At 34.2% G+C, this 22573-nt stretch overlaps 1 protein-coding gene across 1 annotated transcript in view; it reads left to right on the top strand.

The window, feature by feature from the left end:
* LOC106067804 (uncharacterized) overlaps positions 1-22573 on the top strand; it is a 32508-nt gene that overhangs the window by 1845 nt on the left and 8090 nt on the right. Inside the window, exons 2-21 of the mRNA XM_056036901.1 lie at positions 902-1101; positions 3882-4004; positions 4798-5035; positions 6092-6133; positions 7224-7422; positions 8909-9057; positions 9176-9301; positions 10092-10175; positions 10740-10775; positions 10933-11073; positions 11228-11365; positions 11579-11605; positions 12031-12148; positions 13703-13845; positions 15877-15991; positions 16906-17051; positions 17965-18256; positions 19721-19971; positions 21416-21533; positions 22060-22189. Of these exons, the coding sequence (XP_055892876.1) occupies positions 902-1101; positions 3882-4004; positions 4798-5035; positions 6092-6133; positions 7224-7422; positions 8909-9057; positions 9176-9301; positions 10092-10175; positions 10740-10775; positions 10933-11073; positions 11228-11365; positions 11579-11605; positions 12031-12148; positions 13703-13845; positions 15877-15991; positions 16906-17051; positions 17965-18256; positions 19721-19971; positions 21416-21533; positions 22060-22189 (2816 nt within the window). The remainder of the gene's footprint in view (positions 1-901; positions 1102-3881; positions 4005-4797; positions 5036-6091; positions 6134-7223; positions 7423-8908; positions 9058-9175; positions 9302-10091; positions 10176-10739; positions 10776-10932; positions 11074-11227; positions 11366-11578; positions 11606-12030; positions 12149-13702; positions 13846-15876; positions 15992-16905; positions 17052-17964; positions 18257-19720; positions 19972-21415; positions 21534-22059; positions 22190-22573) is intronic.

Here is a 22573-nt window from a genome sequence, read left to right as displayed (position 1 = left end):
ACTTGTCACTGCTCGAGATCCTGACTGACTGCGAAAAACATTTCAATTTTGGAAAAAGTGATTCTCAACCATATTCTGAACATTCTTGTTTAACCTTTAAAACGCTAAAATCTATCGCTAAAAAGTTGTTGGCGCTTCCTGCCCCACAAGTAGGCCTACTGCTAGTGAAATGGGTATTTTTGAGCGTATGGAGTGACAATGACATGCAGCCCTGATTGTTTGACTTACATTAGACTAATTAAGCTGCAATTATCCGTGTTAACGTCATTTCATTAGTCTTCGAATATTTTGTGTACATCGACTGCAGCCATTTGTTATTTGAAGTAGCAATAGCAAGTATGTTGCAAAATATTTGTGTTTTATATTTAATATTTATTTATGTAAATTTTAAGTTCAGTTGTTTAAACTAATTAGGATTAATTCGTTAAATTGAACCTTATTTAATTGTTACTTAGTTTTGCTCGTGTCTAATTTCATAAAACCGAACCGAACCCTAACTATAATAGATTATAATCGTTATCAAATCGCACTCAACTCGAACTTAAATCTAACCGAACCGGAATCGAACTTTACAATGATGGGCTCGAAACCCAGCATGGAGTGTTTGTTTTTAGCCATTTCTAAGTAGATCTAGATATTCTAGATAATATATCTAAATCTAGCCGTTGTGTCGCTAGGGTGTGCGGAATGGGGGTGTTCAGGTTTGAAAACTAAAGGTGTCCCCCAAACGAGTGTCCGAAATTTGTTTTTACTTCATTATCTCATGTCATGATGTCGAATGTCAAATTACAGGGGCCCCAAAAGAGGTCAATCCGCCCGGACCCCCAAATCCCAAGCTACACCACTGCTATCTAGAGTCTATCATAGATCTATAAGAAATGATGTTGTTTGTTTTTACCAGATGGGACAGCAGACATTATTTTTGTGATAGACAGCAGTGACAGAGTAGCCTTGGCTAAGTTCCACCAGATCAAAAGTTTTGTACGAGCTTTGGTTTCACATTGGAATGTCAGTCTTACAGACTTTCGCATTGGTGTCATATCCTACGGTAATGGGGTTCATGTGGAGTCTAAACTTATCAATTCTGTCAACCTAGCTCAGGTATGTTATAGATCCTCTGTCCTAATTATAAACTTGATGAATTAATTTAAAGTAGAAACTTTAAAGCTTAAAATAATAATAATATATATAGGCACATCATGGGCGTAGCCAGGATTTTTTTTCGGGGAGGGTTTTGGGGGGGGGATTCCCCCCCCGACCCCCCCCCCCGCGGAAAAAATTATATATATATGAGTGTGTGTGTGTGTACATAATTAATCTTTATTACATCTGACCCTTTCGGAAGACGTTTATTGTTCATTGTAGACTCCCCGTCCTAGCTAGCAAGAGGGTCTGGGGGAGTTCGCAGCGCTCCCCCAGCGCGGGGCGAAGCCCCGCCGCCGGGCACTATTTCTGGTATTGAAAGCCAACAAAATGCATATTCTGAGGTATCTACAGTGCATTATCTTGCTACTAAAAAGTTTTATTTTAAAAACCTAATCTGCTATTCTTACTGACTTAGACCCTCTCGCGCCGTTCGGCGCATTTTCCGGCAAGCTGTTTCCGCAACTCTTATTTTGCGTAATTCATTTTGTGTGAGAACATGTCCCGCAAAACCTCATGCGACGCTCTGTCACAACCTTACTAAGGATTCGACTCCCAGTTCGGCATATGATTTCTTTGATTTAGACCCGATCTCTATGACTGACTCCTAAAATCTGTCTTGGCCATCTTTGTTGAGATACATTTAATGATTTTCAATTTTGGCAGAAGACTATTCACACTTTATTAATGGAGCCCAAGCCACTGGTAGAAATTTGTAACCTTTCTTGACTACGCTCTTGGAATTACATGCCTGTATTTCGCTTTAGATTTTATATCGAAAAGGAAAGTTTTTTCGTCAAATCATCTGTTGAGGGGTTTTAAACTAAGAAATCTCTGGAGTTTTTTTTTTTGTTTTGTTTTTAATTCAAAACCCCATTTAGCTACGATCATAGAATTTGGTGACTATAGTTTGCTTTAAAATAATATTGAAGAGAGAGGTTTTCAACTCTAAACTCTCAGTAGGGGAATTTTAAACTCAAAACCATCTGGAGGGGTTTTAAACTTTAAAGAAAAAGCCATCTGGAGGAGGGGGATTTACACTTAAAACCCCTTTGGCTACGCTCATAGAATTTTGAGTGTGTAATTTGCTTTTTTTTATTTTGAAGATGGGGTTTATCGTAAATTTTGGAGGGGGTTTTAAAATCAAAATCGTCCTCAACTGTGCTGTTGGAATTTGGGGATTGTTGTTTCCTTTTTTTTTGTTTTGTTTTATAGAAGAGGGGGATTTTACTGCAAAAACCTCTGGTAGGGGGTTTAAAATTCAAAACCCCCTGTAGGGGGTTTTAAACTCAAAGCCCCCCGGTAGAGGGATTTGTATCTCATAACCCCCTGGTAGGGGGATTTAAACTCAAAACCCCCTGGTAGAGGGTTTTTAACTCAAAACTGCCTCGGCTGTGCCGTGGTAAGTGATGATGTAGTATTAAAATCTCACCTAAAATAAACAAAATGAAAGCAAAAATCAGTCACTTAATTCCGTTCCCCCCCCCCCGGCAGGGGGGGGGATTTCATTTCGGGGGGGGGTTTGAACCCCAAGAACCCCCCCCCTGGCTACGCCCATGAGGCACATTATTATTTAGAAGGATGTATTTTTTTGTAATATAGGACATTTTTAATAAAATTTGATCATAATTTCATTGTAATTCATTTCATTGAGTTAAGTAAACTAATGACCAAATGTCTTTACTTTCCCCAACTAAAGTCAGGTAGGGCAGGCCTACCTGTTAGAGTTGGGTGGACTCAGGGGCACCCTAAAAATCCAGAAATTCAAAATCCCAGTCTTCACAAAGATTCAAATTCAGGACCTCAGGTTCAGAAGCCAAGCGCTTAACCACACAGCCACCACACTTCCATTGTATAAGAGTAACATTTTTAATTAGTTTAAATACATACCAGTATTATTTTAGACTACATGTATAGGCCATCTATCCCTCAGATCTGTGGATGGAGTGGATAGATATAACACATCAAACTCATTTACAACCTTCGACCAACCATCTCATTTCATTGGTGCTATGAGTTCTTTGCATTAAAATTTTTTTAAAAAGGCAATAACCTATTCTTCTTCAAAAATGTAATGGACTTACTTTTACTTTTGCAATTTATTCTAAAAGTATAATTGCAACACATCAGTATTTATATTTTATTTCTTGAGAATCAACTTTGAAACAGTTATGTAAAATAAAAATAAAAAACTATACCGCATATCACATAAAAACATTTTTGGTAAAAAAAGGAAAAATATTTACATTTCAGTAAACAATAATTTGAAGGCACGGTGGCTGAGTGGTAAAGTGCTTGGCTTCTGAGCCTGGGTCCTGGGTTTGAATTACTGTGAAGACGCAGATTTTGAATTTTGTGATCTTTATGGCACCTCTGAGTCCATCCAGCTCTAATAGGTACCTGAAGATAGTTGGGGAAAAGTAAAGGCAATTGGTCATTGTGGTCATTAACCATGGGCCATAGAAACAGATGACCTTTACATCATCTGCCATGTAGATTGCAAGGTCTAAAAAGGGAACTTTTAAATTATTTTTAAAAATGATATAAGGTACAAGAGTTTTAAAAATGTAATGTAGGCTCTGTTGCAGAAGATCAATGCACTCAGAACTTAATATTGGAGAAAATAGCAATTCATTTCCAAAATGATATCTGGTGATTGAAATAAAAAAACAAATTTGACCTTTTGCGATCTAATCTCAATATGCATCATGTGGTGTTTCTAAACATTTACTTTACAGGTGGACAGTGCCATCAGTTCTATAACGCACTACAATGCTCCTGGGGATGCTACAGAAGCTTTAAAATTAGCCACCCAGGAAGGATTCTTGCCAGCTAATGGTGGAAGACCAGGAACACGGCAGGTGATGTATTGAAACACTCAATTGGGTTCCTTTTGAACACAAATTTTTCAAAGATACAGTATAGTTTTGTTACACTGATAAACATGACGATAGGGTGACACTTCATTGCAAATTATTGGTAGTGTTGATGATAAAGTTGTTTCTAGAAAACAAATGACCAGCATTGAAATGGTTAATTTAACACAGAATAAATTGAAATTCATTTGTGAACCTTCACTGTTAACTAAACAATGTAAAAGTCTCTAAATTAAACTTCAATGATGCTATCAATAAATAAATTTTAAAAAATTCAGCTACAAAAGGAAGGAGCCCTAGAAAATTTTATTATGATGAACTAAAAAAGTGCACAAACATTATCAAATAGCTTTTTTAAAATATAGCTTATCAACATTAGATTGGTAAGTGATTAAGTTAGCAGTTAGGTTATGGGACCTGCGTATATCAAAAGTCCAAGTTGTCTTGGCATAAAAATATACATTAGTGTACGCTTAACAACTTAATAAATCAACTTTTGCAGATACTGTAGAAAAGATGTTCTATTGTCATTTGGATATAAAATTATTATAAAACTGCTGTCCTGCTTCATTTTCTCCAAATTAACTCTTTACTGATACACTACTGATATACGCCAGTGTTACGCACTAAGGACTGTTAATTATAATTTAAGAAAAAATATATTATGAGAAAAAAATGTTACACATTGGCCTAATATGCTAATTTGTATAGTTTTTCAATCAAAAGATTTAATTATTTTATGAACTTGTGATTTCTTTTTAATGTCTGATTGTTCCAGATTATTGTCCACGTTGGTGCTGGCCCTGGTTTGGATCCAAGTAGTCATGCAAGCCAGGTTAAAATAGCCATAGAGAGGGGTTTGATTGTGTACAATGTTGCAGTGGGGGATGGCTGGACACAGAGCATTCTATCACAGTATGCTGACATACCCCCATCTCGTTATAGTCTGCCGGTGGCATATTTCTTTTTGTTGGATGATGCTCTGGCCAGTCTTCTTGCACAGCGAATAATAAATGGTAATTTTTTTCTCATTTCATACAATTTTTTTTTTTTATCAATATTCAGTTTCATACATTTTTCTGTTCTTTTTCATTAAAAGTAACAAGTTTAGGTTTTTTTTTTTAGTATATGCTTATGGAAGGTTTTATATGTTGATAATTTTTCATTTCTTTAATAAATTTGGTAAATAGAAATCAATGTTCAGTTTAATTCTAATATTTCATCTGTCAGATCTAATTCGAGTAATAATGATACACAAAACAATGCCATAAATAAAACAGCATTATTTAAATAGTTAAAGCAGTAACCACTTGCTCTTAAAGTAAATATGGATTACTTAAATTATTTTATTAAAGTAATGTCAGTTTTTCACACATTTTCTTGGGCTTATGGATAATGTAAATTCTCCACATTTAAAAAGAGTCGTTATCTTAATACATTTAATAGAATATCCAGGCAGAACTGCCTGATCTGGAAATCAGTGCGCTGTTTATCTCAGATATAGGATTACTGATCTGAACCCTCCGACACGTAAAATGAGAACAAAGAAGAATAAGAATCCAGGCAGTAAAAATTAAGAATTCTAAATGGAATTCAAAGCTTTAGTTTAGCACTTATAGTTACTAGAACAGGATTTTGTTCTTATGATTTTGACCATACATGAAAGCGTGGTCGAGAGGCTAAGTATGCTTGATTTTGGCTTGGTTTGGCTACCTATGAAGGGGGCTCGAGGTTCGACACCTGACTCGGGCAGAGTTGTATTAACTGAGCGCCTAAAGCCAGCACAGAAAACCTTCTCCCAGATACCCCCTCCCTCCCACTGGTCCATAAATGAGATTGGACCATAGCGCTCTGAGCATGCTATAAGCATGAAAGTAGCACTATATAAAAGCTATAATTTAATTATCTGGAACCATGGGCTTCATTCTCTTTGACTACACATGAAAGTATCATTGAACATTGGCTTCATTCCTTGATTAGTAACACAAAGTAACTGGTAAAGTTATTCAAATTGTCTTGTAACAGGGGTGTATTATAAAAACCTGTATGTTGTATTTTTGTACCATTTTCAGAGGCTCCAAAGACAGTAAATGAACTTCCGCAAGTGACACTGAGTAGGTTTTTTTGTATTAAGACATTAATTCTATGATTTTATAGGATTTTAATATATGTGATTGACTAATGCTATTAATTAAAATCTTTAATCTTGCCAGGTTGCTCTCAAAATGAAAAAAAAAGGTTTATATATATTTTAAGGAATCAAAAAAAAAAAAAGAGATGTCACGCACTCCTGTAAATCCTCTGCTCAATGTTATTTAAATTAGGCCTACAGTAAAGTTACTGTTTAATACATACATTTTTGACCTGCTAGTAGTAAGTGATTGTTAATCCAAAGATCATAGAAAATTGTAGAATTTTACATGGCTTCCCATGATGCAGCTGTGACCTTAATATTTAATATTTTACTGAACCTGTGACCTTGATGAAGCTGCTAGGTCTATTTAAGATCTTTTTATTTTTTATATATTTGCTTTGTGTTAGATTTTAAAGATATATGCCACCATAGTTCAGCAGTTTTCCAGCTGTCCGTGGTGGCAAGTTAACTCTTTATTTAATATGTAAAGCTACTATGTAAAGTATAATCAATATAAAATTTAGATCAACACACTCAAGTACATTTTGACTATTGGTTATGTGTACTTTAGGTGACTGCTAGTGAACACGCAATTGTGACAACATTATAAATAGACAGTTGAGGCTAGGTTTTCATACGATCATCATCATTGTTAAAGTGACTGAGACTAGATTTTTCCTGTTCTAAATTAAACATTTATATTTGATCTACACCTGCTGATTTATTATTTTTATTGTAAATGTCTTGATCTGTAAGTCTGTTAATAACTCAGAGTAATACTAGTGTACAGAAGCATTATATCTTCTGATCAAACACAAACTCTACAGACCCAGATTAGGCATATATTACAGTACTCAGAGTTACATTTAGGTTTGAAAATAATCAATTCATATAGTATATAGAAACATATTGTGAAATCCCCACAGAACTGACCTTATATATTATTATATATATTATTATAAAATAATCTTCCTTTTTAAAGTAGTATTTGTATATCATGTTCAATATATGGTTAGAAATGTGTAAAAAAAACAAAAACTTTTTTTACCTCATAACATTTTTTGAACTAGACTGTCTCTCTAGAGCTGACATTGTCATCTGTTTGGATGGGTCTACAAGTGTGACATCAAACAACTTTGTGACAGCCAAAGAAAATTTGAAAACTCTTGTTTCACATCTTCCTGTTGGTCAGAATGGAGTTCATGTGGGCTTTGTACAGTTCAGTGGCAAGACATCTTTGGAGTTTCCATTAAACAAATTCTATGACAGGCAAGTAACAAAACTTTAATTAGGAGTCTGAAAGTCTTGCAATGGATAACAAAATAATATAAAATAAATGTCAAGCAGGGAAAGGGGTTACAAGTATTGGTCTAATGATAAATAGATTTTTTGACAATTAATATATATATACAATAATATCAAACAATAATTAAACTTTTCTATACAGCAACCATCAGCAGTCTAATTAACTTTGCCATCACCTGCTGGTATGATAATACTTCACCGGCACAAAGACTTAGACTAAATAGACTAATTAAAAAAGCATCGTATATCACTTGAACACAGCTACCATCTCCTGAAGAGATTTTTCTTGAAAGATGCCTTTCCAAAACAAGACAACCTGCACCCATTAAACCACTGTTACATAAGAGCTGGACAAAGTAGTCATCTCCTTTCCATTAGGACTAAAACAGAAAGATTTAAAAACTCCTTTATCCCACTTTTGGTCAGAGTGTTACAAGATCATCTGTCGTCATCAAGAAGTACATAGAAGTCAAATTCATACAGCTCTGGTTGTGAATGTGTATGTGTTTCGTGTGTGAATGTTGTTCAAATTTTTCATCTATATTGTTATTGTACAGTAGTTACGCTGAGGTTGTCAATTGTAGTCAAACTGAATTTCCATTTGATTGGATCAATAAAAATTATCTTATCTTATCTTATCTTATATAAAATTTCACTTGCCAGCTTAATGGAATCGCAGAAGATACTCTTAATCATTATATATATATATAGAGATTATAGCTTTTAAATAGTGCTACTTTCATGCTTTTAGCATCTCTGGCCTCTCAGTAAATTATAGATGTGGTTAGCATTCTCTGGAGCTAGAATCCAATTTTCAGCTTCCAAAACATGTGCTGTCATTCTGTTTAGTCCTGTTCAAATGCAAAAAAAAAAATATGTGTTGGTCATGTAAAGATAATTTTTACTTTGCATCATTTTTCTTAAAGCTAGGGTGAGAACTGGTTCATTTTTGTGTATACTATATATATAAATGGCTTCTTCTGTCTCGGAACACATTGGATGCGCCCAGATGAGTCACTGGCTTTGGTTTTGTCTTGAGATAGGGCAGAATCTGGAGTGGCTGATCAAGCCAATTCTTGAGCGGCAGAGTTTGACACAGTTCATGTATGCATATGCATCTGTCCTAGGGCTAGCTGACAGGGCAGCTTTCTTTTGCTTTCTCTTGACTAATGCGGCTTCATTTCTTTTGCTCTCAATGAAGTTCGTACCATTACACACAGTCTTTCTCTAAGCTGTCCAGTCTTGGGCTACTACTGTGTATACTACTCTGTATAATTTTCCTCATCTCTTTCTCAGTAGAGAGGTAATTTTGACTGCTTGATCATGTGACATTGGTCAGGGAGACTCTTTGTATGTTCAGCTCATGTGGGTGGTTTATTAATATGCTGATTGATAATTTTGTTTTAAAGAGACAGTGTTAATTTTTTTTTTGGATGATATTTCCATTTAGGTTAACCATCTTGCAAGCTATAGATAAGATTCAATATATGCATGGAACTACAGAGACTGGGCAGGCTTTAAGTTATATAAGAAATCAAGTGTTTACTAATGCAATGGGTGCCAGACTCGATGTTCCAAGAATTATCCTTCTCCTCACAGGTAATAAATGCACAGGATTCTCTTTTTACTCATGTTATAAAATGTAGTTATCTTTTTCCATCTGAAGTTGTGTTGTTATGTTGATTGCCTTTTTATACTAAGTTATTTGATTGTACAGATGGGGCTGCAACACACCACTCTGCAGCTATAAATGAAGCTCTGTTAACAAGACAAAATGGCATCACTATCATAACTATTGGCATTGGAAGTCAGATCAATCAAAAAGAACTTGAGGATATTGCTGGTAATATCTCTTTAATGAATTTCATTTAAATTTTATTTGTAAGCTATAATTTTTGGTTTTCTTTTCTGATGATTTAGGTAATATTTTTATTACCTTTAAATGGAATATTAGTTATTATATTAGTTATTAAGTTATTCTGATCATGATTTTTATTCTGAGAAAATTCTGACTTGAAAATGTATACTCCTCCAATGCCCTACCTAGGAGACTGCAGCCTGTGACGTAGTAGTGCACATTGATACATGATGGCTTGTAATGCATATTGATACATAGTTCCTTGTACATTGATACATGGTGCTTTGTAATGCACTTTGATACAAGACTTAAGTAAAAGACATGTGGAAGAAAATAACCTGCTTCAGTATCTGCATTACTGTTTTTCCAGAGAAGATTCAGAACTTTTGTGTATGAATAAGCATTAACATGTGCCACCATATTATTGTAGTCTCAGAGTCCCCTGGATGATAAAATTGGTATTTATTGTGAACATACAACCTGTGTGGCATTTTACGTCTTGAGAGACTATCTTTTCCATTGGCAACCTCTTGTGTGACTAAAGAGGCCAATCCATGATACACAGCAACTGTGTATTGTGAACAACAGAAGAATTATAAATAGTATATATAGAACAGTTTAGTTTTGCTTCAATTAGCCTTGTTTTTTTAAACAGATTTTTTTCTGAGTATATTTCATTTTAATGTCATGTTGTTGTCTTACTTGAGATATATTGAATGTAACCAAAAACAAATTATTAAATAAATAAAACTACATTTCAATATTTCTATTTTAGGTGATACAAAATTTGTTTATAAAGCCTCCAGTTTTAATGACCTGACACATTTAATTACACCTATACTGAATGCCACTTGTCAAGGTAAATCTATGTTACAATATGTAGCCTATCTTTAGATTTAAAGAGGATATTATGTACTTTGGATTGATAGTCTTGAGTTAGAACCCAGATCACTGTCATATATCCCCGGTGATCCTACAGGAAGTTTGGGTTAGTATGAAATAATAATCATTTCTGAAGGTATCCAAAACTTTCCAATCAAAACAAAAACTACTGATTTCTAGGTATTTCAAAATATTATAAATAAGGTTTTTAGTAGAACTATTCAATAGATCTAAAAATATTACATTAACTTAAAAAACAACATAGTTTCCCTTAATTGACTATTCTTTATTGGGACTTCTTACATATAAGTAGTTGTGGACAAAAAAAATCTTTATTTTTGAAGGAAAATGATACTTGTAAAACAACTGATTTCTATGTATTTACTAAGTATTATAAATAAGGTATTTAATAGAGTTATTAAGAAGATCCACAAGCATTGTGTTAACCTCAGCTTCATTTTGTAGGACATCATTACATGTTTAATGCACTGTAAAGCAAAATGATTTGTTGATGTTTAATTTTCAAACATCTTTTCCTCAGCCCCTGTAGCTACACCCCCTCCTGCTACAACACAAGGTAACTCAGCTCATTGTGCAACTCTGCTGTCAGTTTGGTCAAAAGTAAACAATTTTAATTTAGAATAAAACTGTAACCTTATTACAAAAGTGTTGTTAATAGACTCAAAGATTGTAATCAATACGTTAATGTAGAGTCTGCTTATTTCTCTATCCAGACCCAGAGCTGGAGACTTGTTTTGATAAGATTACAACCTGTGATCTGTATATCCAACACAACACTGACCATGGTGGATTCTGTGCTACTTATGTGGACATGGCCAAGCAATCATGTGCCAAATCTTGTGCATACTGCACTAGTAAGAGCTAGTCATTCATTTCACATGCTAATTGAGCACTTTTTTCGTGATTTTATGTATATTAATTTAACATGCTATTCTATTAGAGCACATTTTTGTCTTTTTAAGTTGATAAATAGTTGCTCCATTGATCAAATGGCTTTGTATTTGGCAGCTGTCATTCCAGCAGTCACCTCTACACCCCCTCCGTGTGTTGACAAATTGAGCAACTGTTCTAGCTACAGTACTGCAGACTGTGTTGCCTTCTCTTCTTTCTTCAGTGAAAGATGTGCTCAGATGTGTGGGCTCTGTGGTAAGTTTGTAACCTTATTTATTTCAGCTTAAATACCAATGAAGAATCATAATAAGAATAATTATTTAAACCAGTTAAATTATTTGTAAAAAAATTTTTCTCAAAATAAATTCATGTATTCTCGACGCCCACATTATTATTTTGTTTTCTTTTGTCAAACCTTTATTCTCTTTTTAAAAAGGTCTAACATTAAAAAATACTTTCTTGTTGCAGATGTCAAAGCAGATACACCTGGTTTTCGTAAGTTTTTTGTTTTTTTCAATTTGATCGCGATTAGTTTAAAAATAAAAAAAACATACATTACTTATTACTTAGATCCTCTTGCACCAATTGGTGCATTGGGCAGCAAGCTGTCTCCATAGAAATCGGTCGCCAGCCATGTCTGCAGCTTTTTTCCAACTGGTTTCTTATGCCCTGAGGTCCCAAGTTATAAGGATGTTGCTGTTTGCATTTTCTTCATATCAGCCTCCAAGTCATTGATACATTTTGGATGTAAGATTCATTCTGTGAGAAGACAAGTCCACAAACTTCATGCCATGCTCAGTCACAACCTCATTAAATGGTAATGCATATAGTTCTCATATTTTACATCAAAATTAAGTAAAGATGGTATTGATTTTGTGTCTATAGATTAATTTTAAAATACTTAAATGTTAATCTTGCAGATGGTAAGTGCATGTACAAGTCTAAGATCTATGAGCAAGGAGACAAATGGATAGATGGATGTGACTACGAGTGCACTTGTGTTGATGCTGCTCATGGGAGATATGAATGTTCATCCATGTAAGTTTTTCTGTGGATCTTTCACTGATTAATTTTCATAGAACATAACACCACACTATGTATACTTGTTATTTTTTTGAACTTAAGGCCTCATCCACTTGTCAAAATCCTGAACATAAAGCCTCTTCCACTTGTCATTCTGAAAATAATGCCTCATCCACATGTCATTGCCCTGAACATAATGCCTCATCCACATGTCATTGCCCTGAACATAATGCCTCATCCACATGTCATTGCCCTGAACATAAGGCCTCATCCACATGTCATTGCCCTGAACATAAGGCCTCATCCACATGTCATTGCCCTGAACATAAGGCCTCATCCATATGTAATTGCCTTGAACATAAGGCCTCTTCCACTTGTCATTGTCCTGAATAATGTCAAACAGGTTTTAACTCTGACATCTCTGTAAATGAAAGCAATTTAATTATTATAGTGGTTACAAAAAAAAAAAAAAAAAAAAGGACTGAAATAAAGAAATTCTCAGCTTCCAGGGCCTTTTTTTCTTTTTGTCTACAGTCAACAAAGTTTCATAAGCATGTATTACTGACCCACTGAGGACTTAGCCTACCAAAAATTAAACATTGTTTATTATGATGCACAAATAAAACCTGGCTAACACATGCATTCGTCATTAATCTTCGGACTTGAAGACAAGTCTTATTATTAACACATGGATACATTTAGGACGTCATAATCTTCTTGTTTGAAGTAATGTCTAATGACTTATAAGACCATCTGTGATTAAGATGAAATGCAGATATTTTGCTAGACATTATAGGAGAATTGTTGAAAAGTGATAATTGATCTAGATGTTTTGGTGGTGATTAAAGAGCTCTGTATAGAAATATTCTCAGTTGGAATTAGGGATGAATTTATACATCAGAATATATAAAGTGTGGTAGATACTATAATTTCATTGTCTTTTCAAGTATGGGTTGATGGCTGCCTGATCATGCGATTTGTGCGCTGGACTGTTGTTCAGATTTATCGATGGTCCTTATCTTATATAATAAAGACGTTACTTCAAAAAGATGATTATGCCCTACGCGTCATGCATTTAGTCATGCATATTAATCAATGACCGAAATTCTGCTAAGTCTCTGGTTTTCCTGGCTAGCTTAGGCAACCCATTCCATGCTCTAATAGTACTAGGGAAGAAGGAGCATTTGTACAAATTTGTCCTAGCATTGGGAACAAGGAATGTGCCTTTACCTTTGTGTCTTTCTGAGTATTTTATTAGATTTTGTTTTTGTATTTGAAGATTATGGTTCAGTGTTTTATGTATAATTGCGACTTTTGAGTCTTCTATACTGAAGGCTTTCTAAATTTAGTGATATTACTCAAACCATGTCCGCCCCCATCGTCCTGTGGGAGATTTGGACTAGGAAGTAAATTATCTTCAACTCTGAAGGAACATCTGAAACATATAAAACATTTTACAAACATTTTTTAGACATTAAAAATAAATGAAGTCTGTTTAAAAGTGTAAGTTTTATGTTTAATCACACTTTCATTTCCCCCCCCCACCCCCCCACCCCCAAATCCTATCAGCTGTGATGTGTATCACAATTTGCCACCATTTTGTACCTTAGTGAAGAAAGAAGGGGAATGCTGTTTGCAACCTGTCTGCCATTTTGAATCCACACTTCATACTTTTACTGAAGTTTCTCCTGGAGTGACCCCTGATAATATGAGTAAGTCAAGTTGATATTATCCTTGTCATTTAGTTTCAATTCTACATGACAGGCAGAAGTTAGTTTATTTACAAAGAAAAATATTCTTGAGTCTGAGTAGCTTAGTTTGAAACATCTTTTTTAAGCCACATAAAATAAATAAATGCATTATTTATAAATGGAACAGCTACATAGTGTCTTATTTGTTAAGAATTAAGCAATGAATTTTTTTTTGTTCCCACTTGAATGCTGCTTTAATTAGTTGAAACTTATCTAATTTTATCTTTATATTAAATACATAACTTCAAAAAAGAAGATTATTGCGCCCTACCCATTTCTTGTATCAATCTAGTCATGCATCTTATTCAATGACTTAAACTCTGATAAGTCTTTGGTTTTCCTGGCTGATTCAGGTAACCCATTCCATTCTCTAATGTTAGAATTTCTTATTGAAATAACAGAAAATCCTTCCTTTAAAACCTCACATTAACTGACTGACTTTTCTACTCTTTCTTTCTACAGCTCCTTTAAAACATTGTTTCCTTTTCTTGTTGCTACAAGTATCTCACAAATTCCAGATTCAATATACAGAAAAGTTTAATATGCAGTGCACTGTGTTATTTACATAGGTATGAAGAGTAAAATTAAGAAGCTCAGGTGGAAGAATTGCCTACAAAATTTAATCAATAATTAATCCTTGAGCAATGATTGCATAGTAATTCTCAGATTCCTTCATTCTCTTCAAACAATGTTTTCTCAATTCAGGTTTTGTAAGAGATACTACCAAGAAAAGCTAAGCAGTACTTATAAATAAAACTAGTTTGATCTTACTGCATGGGAGAAGGGGATAGATGTCTTGTGCAGAAAATGACAGCTTCTACTCCTGTCATAAAAACAGATCTAATTTAGGGTACTAAAATAAAGTTTATTTGCCCTGGGAGCAAGCCAGCTATGACACTAAAAACTTTGACACATTATAAAAAATTAAAATGTAGGACTTCTGGAATACATGAGTTAGCCTACTTTTCTTAATTTGTTTGTGACAGATTTGACTAATATTTTAAGTAAGGTTATGTTTAAAAAAATTCTTTAGCTTCCGTTAAAAAGTAAGTATGTACAACCACATAGGTTCTATCCAGGGCTTTTAAAAGAGAACTTGAACTTCTCAAGCTTTGACTGGCTCTTGCTGCTGGAACTTATGAAATCTGTGATATTACTTTACATCTATAGTAGACAAATTATTTAATTTCATAGACATCATTGAAAATGTTTCTCATCACTTATTATGGCATTAACTTGACTTACTTTGACTTAGTCCTTTTGACTCCCAGTTGAGCATTTGTCTCCAACAGTGTTATCCCATTGAACTCTGTTATGTGAAATTCCCCTCTGTTGGGCCCATGTCCATCCTGCCACATCTCTATTTCTTTGTCTACCAATCTCCCCCATGTTTGCTTTGGTCTGTCAGCTGTTCTCTTGTCCTGTGGGTTCCAGTTTAGAGCCTGTTTTTCTGTTTTCTGCTGCTGTTCACATTGTATGCCCAATCCAGCCCCATTTGCATCTTTTGATTTTTTGCTCTATCAATAATATGTTTACTGGGTTGTTTCCATTTTTATGACTTTAGCAGTGACCTTTATTTAGTTTGTTCCTTGAACTTTTAATGCTCAATAATCTTCTATTAAATATATGAGAGAAATAACTTATTGTTCTACAGTAACTTGATTTTGCCTTACATTAATATAATATGGACAACATATATCATCTTGTTACACATGACATGTTTAAATGTTTAGTTTGTCATCTAGGTTTACATAGGAATATTAGCGAGCATAACAATTTGTTAAGATATTTTTTTGAGTTTATGTAAACTTGATCTTCTTTTGTTATCATGCCATTTGCCTTGTCATGTTACTGATTTGTCATTTTCTCTCTTATCAGTAGCATTGTAATAACTGAAGATTTAAAAAAACTTTATATGTTTTGAAAAGTCAATAAAATATTAAATACTGGAATAATTAAATCTATATTTTTTTCTCTTGCTGATTGACTCAGATGTTTGCCAGTACCTTGGTGGCCAGTACCAACAGAATGAATTCATTGACGATGGATGCAATAACAAATGTTTTTGTGTCAACGCTTTTACTGGTTTAGTCAATTGTACAGCCACGTAAGTCAAATTTCCCAAGTTCTTTGGGACTTTATGATTAAAATTATATATCTATTGTACAGCCACATAAGTCAACAGTTTCCCAAGTTCTTTAGGACTTTATGGTTAAAATTATATATCTATTGAACAACCATGTAAGTCAACAGTTTCACAAGTTCTTTGGGACTTAGTAGTTAAGTTATTAAGCTGAAAGAATCAATTTGTGTCACAGTGGTGTTGTATATCTGGTTTAGTTATAGTCATTGTTATCGACATCAAGTCTAATAAGTATGTGGTTTATGTAGTAATTGTAACTAAACCTTAATAAGGCCTGTATGTCATTTCACTTAAGATATTGACTTTTACAGTCAGCACTTTATTATTTATGCTGTTTAAAATGTCACATAGTAAGTGTGGCTAGTTTGTAGACTTTGCATCTGTGCACATTATTTGTATATTACTTGCTTTATTCTGAAATAAAAGGTGCATAAATAAACTTAACATCACTTGCATGGTTTGCCTATGTGTATATAAAATTAAATAAAGGCATAAATTATCATGAGTTACTGTATTCGAAAGTGACTTTGTCATTTGCCAAGATTTAATTTGCTTATTGTGTTCACCTGACTTTAAATTTCTGAAATCCATAGTTTGTGTAAACAGTTAAACCTCCAATTTCTTCATGCTAGTCATACCGAGTACTAAAAAGAAAGTATATGTAAATTGAGAAAAGAAAAACAGTAAATAAATACATTTTGGCCGATAAAAAAAATATTTTTGAACTCCTTTTTTAGTTCCATTTCTTACAATTTTGAAATAATATAGTTCTAGTTAGAAGAGAGATTTTTTGTTCATCTTTGTTATGACTTAAGTTACCCTCATTGTTGGGCCTATTTAGAGTTAACCTATTTTATTATACAATTTTCCTCTTTTAGTTGTCCTGAATACAACACAACAAATTTCCCCTCAAACTGCTACCTGGAAAGTGTACCTGGCTCTTGCTGCAAAACTCCAAAGTGTGAACTGTTGACAACCACTGCCACTATCAGTGGATTCGGCACAGTGTCTGATATTGCTGGATGTAAGTAATGTTTACACTTCAGTGATTTGTTTCTACAGTATTTCAACTTACATATAGTTTATTATGCCTCAATTAAAGCTTTTTAGAATGATATTTCAAGCTGTCATCAGCTATCAGAACAGGGTCTAGGTAGTTGAATGGCTAATTACTTGGCAAATGCAGAACAGTTCTTAGGTTTGAATGCAGTGTGTAAATTAATTCTTTAATTAAGGATTTTATGACATCCAGAGTGTGCTCAGCTGAAATGAATATTTTACTTTCATTTGGGAAACCTGTAGTACTGGCGCCCTCATGAAACATTAAAGAAATATGTCACTTGGCCTGACTTGCCTTAGGGACAGCTAGCTCTTGAAAGAAACTTTACTTAGTATTTTATTCCTAATATAGTCACTTATTTTTATGTATAGATTTATGGGGCTTCTTTAAGAGTTGAGTTGTCTAAAATGTATTATCTCAATGTCACAATTGAGCCCAACTTTTGCTCTGATTTAAGCATGTACTGTAAAGCATAGGAGGCACAGTGGCTGAGCAGTAAAGCACTGGACTTCCTAACCGAGGTCCCAGGTTTGAATCCTAGGGAAGACTGGGTTTTTTATTTTGGGATCTTCAGGCACCTCTGGGTCTACCCAGTTCTATAGAGTACCTGACATTAGTTGGGGAAAGTAAAGGGGGTTGGTCATTGTGTTGGCCACATGACACCCTCATTAACCGTGGGCCACAGAAACAGATGACCTTTACATCATCTGAAAGGGGAACTTTACTATTGTAAAGTGCACAAAAGGTATCAAGTTTTTATAATAATCATTTTTTTTTTCTGAATCTATAGTAGAACAATATGTGTAGAACACTAGATATTTATTTACAACAAAATAAAAACTCTCTTTGTACATGTTTTTTTCTCATTGTTTTGTAGACAAAGTAATTTATGATGAATCCAAGCAGCCTGCTTGTACAGATCTAAAGCCTGAATGCCCTCTGTATGGCAAGGACGCATGTGAGGGAAGCTTTAAGCCATTCATGAAAGAGAACTGTCCAGTTTTCTGCAACCTTTGCAATGAGAAATATCCAGGCTTTGTTGCAGGACCCAACGACTGGTGCACTTACAATGGTGTCCACTACAAGGCAGGAGACACCTGGGAGCCTGATTGTGAACACCAGTGTGTGTGTGACACTCAGTATTATGGTTACTACAGATGTTACAGCAAGTGAGTTGGTATACTTTCACTCTTACCTGTACATGGTTTCTCAACCCAGTGGTTGTTAGTTTAGAATGTAAAGATTTAAACAAACTTGTAACTTGAATTTGGTTCATTTCTGAATGTTGTGTTTGTCACTTAATTCTCTTGTGTTCCTTGGCTTTAGAGATTTGTGAATATTATGCTTGACCAATCTGTTTTACACATAATTAAACTGTTAAACCAAAAGCCATGTCCATCATGCATGGCTTTAATAAATAAAAATCCCTGTCTTCACCAGGATTCGAACCTGGGACCCCTGGTTCAGAAACCAAGTGATTTACCAATCAGTCACTGCGCTATAAATACATGTAAACAGAATAATAATAACTGATGCTATAAATGACATCCAGCACAAAGTCATTGCCTCTACATTTATTTAAACTTCAAATAGAAAAAAAAATAAAGTAACCAATGTTTAAAAGGAAAGAGGAAAATCTTTGCTAACAACAGCTTTCTTCATGCATATTTTAATTACAGAAATAACGCATTAATGTAGCAGAAAATATGTACATCTTCAAGTGATTAAATTATATTACAGTAGAGTATGGTGCAGCCTGGTCATCTGATATGTGCTCTGCACTGTTGTTCAATGTTCTCGATGGTCCTAGGTTTGAATCCTCCCTGATACAATCCCCCACTTTCTTGCTGGAGTTTTGTGCTAGGATGAAATAATCTTCAACTCAAAGGAACATTTGAAACATGTAAAACAAAACAATTGACAAGGAAGTCTGGGTATTTCCTGTTTATCCTAGATAAAATGGGCTGCAACAAAATCACTTCCATTATGGACAGTTTCTTTACTTTGACTCCATTTTCTCTATTAGATTTAGTCTATGTATTGGTGTCTTTTCATAAGTCTCACTTCTCTATTAGATTTAGTCAGTGTCTTTTAGCCTATGTATTGGTGTCTTTTAGCCTATGTTTTGTTGTCTTTTAGCCTATGTATTGGTTTCTTTTCATAAGTCTCACTTCTCTATTAGATTTAGTCAGTGTCTTTTAGCCTATGTATTGGTGTCTTTTAGCCTATGTTTTGGTGTCTTTTAGCCTATGTATTGGTGTCTTTTAGCCTATGTATTGGTGTCTTTTCTTAAGTTTTTTATGTCTTGATCTCTTTTGTGAGTCTGTAAAGCACTTGACTTCTAAACCGGGGGTCCCAGGTTTAAATCCTATTGAAGACTGGGATTTTTTCATTTTGCGATCTTTAAGGCATCTCTTGAGTTCACCCAGCTCTAATAGGTACCTGGCATTAGTTGTAAAAAAGTAAAGGCAGTGACATCCTCATTTTATCTTGCTCTTTTTCTAAGTCTGCTGTTTTTCCTTGAGATATTTCAATTCAATGCCTGCTTACCTTGTTATTTGGTGATGCACTAGCCAGCAGTTATTAGTATCATATTTAAATCTTAAGTTTTCATTGTCTATTTTCCCCTACAGATGTACTACATACTCTCAAATACCAGATGGATGTAAGCTAGAAAAACTGGCAGGAGATTGCTGCCCACGCATAATCTGTCCAGGCAGTACCAGCATTGTTCCATCTACCACTAACCTACTGTCCCACATTGTAGCTGGCAGCAACATCTATGTAATCACTAGCACTGGTCAACAGAAGCCTTTGTTACCTACATTGAATATAGATGGCACAGTTAATTATATTACTTCTGGATATCAGACATATACAATAGGTAAGATTCTTCAATAATATACAACCTCATTTGTGTGTTATCTCTCTTTAAAAAAACTTGTATACACTTTCCTATAGAGTTACACTTAAAACATATTAACTGCAAAATGTAGTGATTATTGGAAAATGTTACTTGGGTGTTGTTTTTTTTTCTTGAAATTAGGCTCACAATTGTGATGTTTCCTAAAGTTTGAAAGTCTGTTTGTACACAAGTTGCAATGGGGAATTGCTTCTTGTTCACATTTTTATTTTTACTTTTTACATTATGGAAAGTTAAGACAGGCACAGGAGATGAAAATATAACTGAAATAGATGCAGAAAGCTATGTAGGTCATAACTGGGTTTTCTTAGTCATGTGAAACACTGCACTCAACCTTAATCTGCAGAATGGAAGACATTACTATTATGAAAAGTGATTTAAGTCTTTCAATTTAAAACTTGAGCTTAAATAGAATTTCTTTTAGCACATGCTAATGTTTGATCTCACAGATTTGCTATTGTCAAAAGTAAAGTAAAAAATGTTGGTTATGCCAACCAGTATAAACCTAATTTTGTTCAGCCTAATCTACATAGAAGTCATTATTCAAAATAGTTTGTAATATAAATGGTTATTAGTTTTTGAGATTTAAAAAATAAAATTCCTCTAATTGTTGCTGACTATTTAGATGGTGCTTTAAATCACAACTGATATAGTTTAAAGTTGTTAGTTGTGAAATGCCATAACAGTTCACTTAACTTTTATCTAAACAGTGCACATTTTTTATGATATTAGATAACAACAAATCTTGAGGCATATTCAAAATAACTACATCTTTTCTTATCACTTTAAATAAATACACTAATTCATTTCTTAAAGTAAAGGTATCCCTTTCAGACCTTTCACCTATGGGGGCAAATGGTGTAAAGCTGAGGGTTAATGAGCGTGTCATGTGGACAGCACCACCTATTCTTCCCCAATATATGTTAGGTACCCATTAGAGTTGGGCGGACTCAGGAGAGTTCTAAAAATCCTGAAGTTCAAATTGAATACCTTTTGGTTATGAAACCAAGAGTTTTATCACTCATACACCCCAGCCTATACATTCCTTAGCAATTTTAAGTTCATAGGCACCAAAACATTTTTCGAAAATTACTGTCACATTGACATACTGAAAAAGGATGTCTCTAATAATATAAAACCTTTTCACCAAAATAAACTCCACAATACACTCTCTAAGTTTCACTAACTAATAATAATAAGGCTTATCTTTGAGGCCAAGGCTTAATGAGGAATGCAGTATTTCCCATGACTATGCAGTCCCAGATTGGACCTACATATTTTGCCACATCCACTAACTATAATTATTTGATAACAATCTTTATAATAATTTAAGGTCTGTTTCACACTCACAACTTGCTTGCCTGTTATAGGGACATTTATTGTACTTTAAATATTTTCTATACAGTTGGATGTCTGTTCAATGGTAGACTACTTGTTCAAGGAGAATTTGCCAAAGATTCTAATTGTGGTCCCACATGTCAGTGTTTAAATCAAAGTACAGGCCTGATGTCATGTGTTGACAGGTACATTATACTTTAATAATATTGAAGTTTAAACTCTTTATGCTTTTCCATTCATCAAGTTCTCCTTCTGTCTTTTGAGTTGAGTTTAATTAAAAATGTTTCACTTTAATTATGAAAAAGGTATTGTAAGTATTTGTGTATTCAACATGCCGTTTTTTAAATTGAATACCGTATCAATGAACTGTTCTGAACAACACAATTGTACAAGAAATTTCCTTGAGGATATTAGACCTTATAATTAGTTCATTCTAATAATACTGTAGGTAAGAAGTCTCAGCCTAATCTTAAACAGTAAAACAAACTTGAATAGACTTTTCCAACTTGTTAGTCCTTGCATAAAGAATATTTTTTCTTTTTGTGATTTTTTTCATTAATATATACCAAACTAAATGAGTGTTAACAATTTAAAATATGCTTGTACATAAAGGTTCTGCTTTAATTTTTTTGGTGTTATTCTCACTATTTAGTAAAAGAAAAAAATTGTATTGTTTGATGCAGGAAGCTGTTTCCTTATCTTTTCGTATAGATGCCCCTACTATGTGCCTGAAAATAAGCTATGTACGATTGTCACTGACCCATTTGATGCATGTTGTAAAGTGCCTAGCTGTCCACTGTCAGTCACTAACCCACCATCTTCTATTTATCTTGAACCAAAGGTAAAGGAAATTTACAAGTGTGAAATTCATTTGAATCTTGTTTTTTCATCACTGTCCTTTATCAACTTTATTAAAATGTAGGTTTAATGTATAATAATAATAATAAGGCTTGTCTTCAAGGTGGTTGGGGGTAAAAGGGGTGTCGTCGTCCCCCCCCCCCCCCCCCCCCCCCCAGTTTAGGCGCCAAATTACTTTAACTGACATATAAGAGAACACCTTGTATCAGGCAGCTTCCAAACAAGACCGGTGGAGATTTCTTACAAAGGCTACAGGATACACATTTGAGGCCAAAAGAAAATTCACTGCTTAGGACAGATGTAGATGGTGAAAATCGAACATAAATTGATAACAGGCAGACAACAGTTATGTCTGTGCTGGGTTTTG

Source organism: Biomphalaria glabrata, chromosome 7 (assembly GCF_947242115.1).
Source record: "Biomphalaria glabrata chromosome 7, xgBioGlab47.1, whole genome shotgun sequence".
Lineage (NCBI taxonomy): Eukaryota > Metazoa > Mollusca > Gastropoda > Planorbidae > Biomphalaria > Biomphalaria glabrata.
Note: the sequence above shows the minus strand (reverse complement) of the source record. Positions and strands in the feature narration are given on the sequence as shown.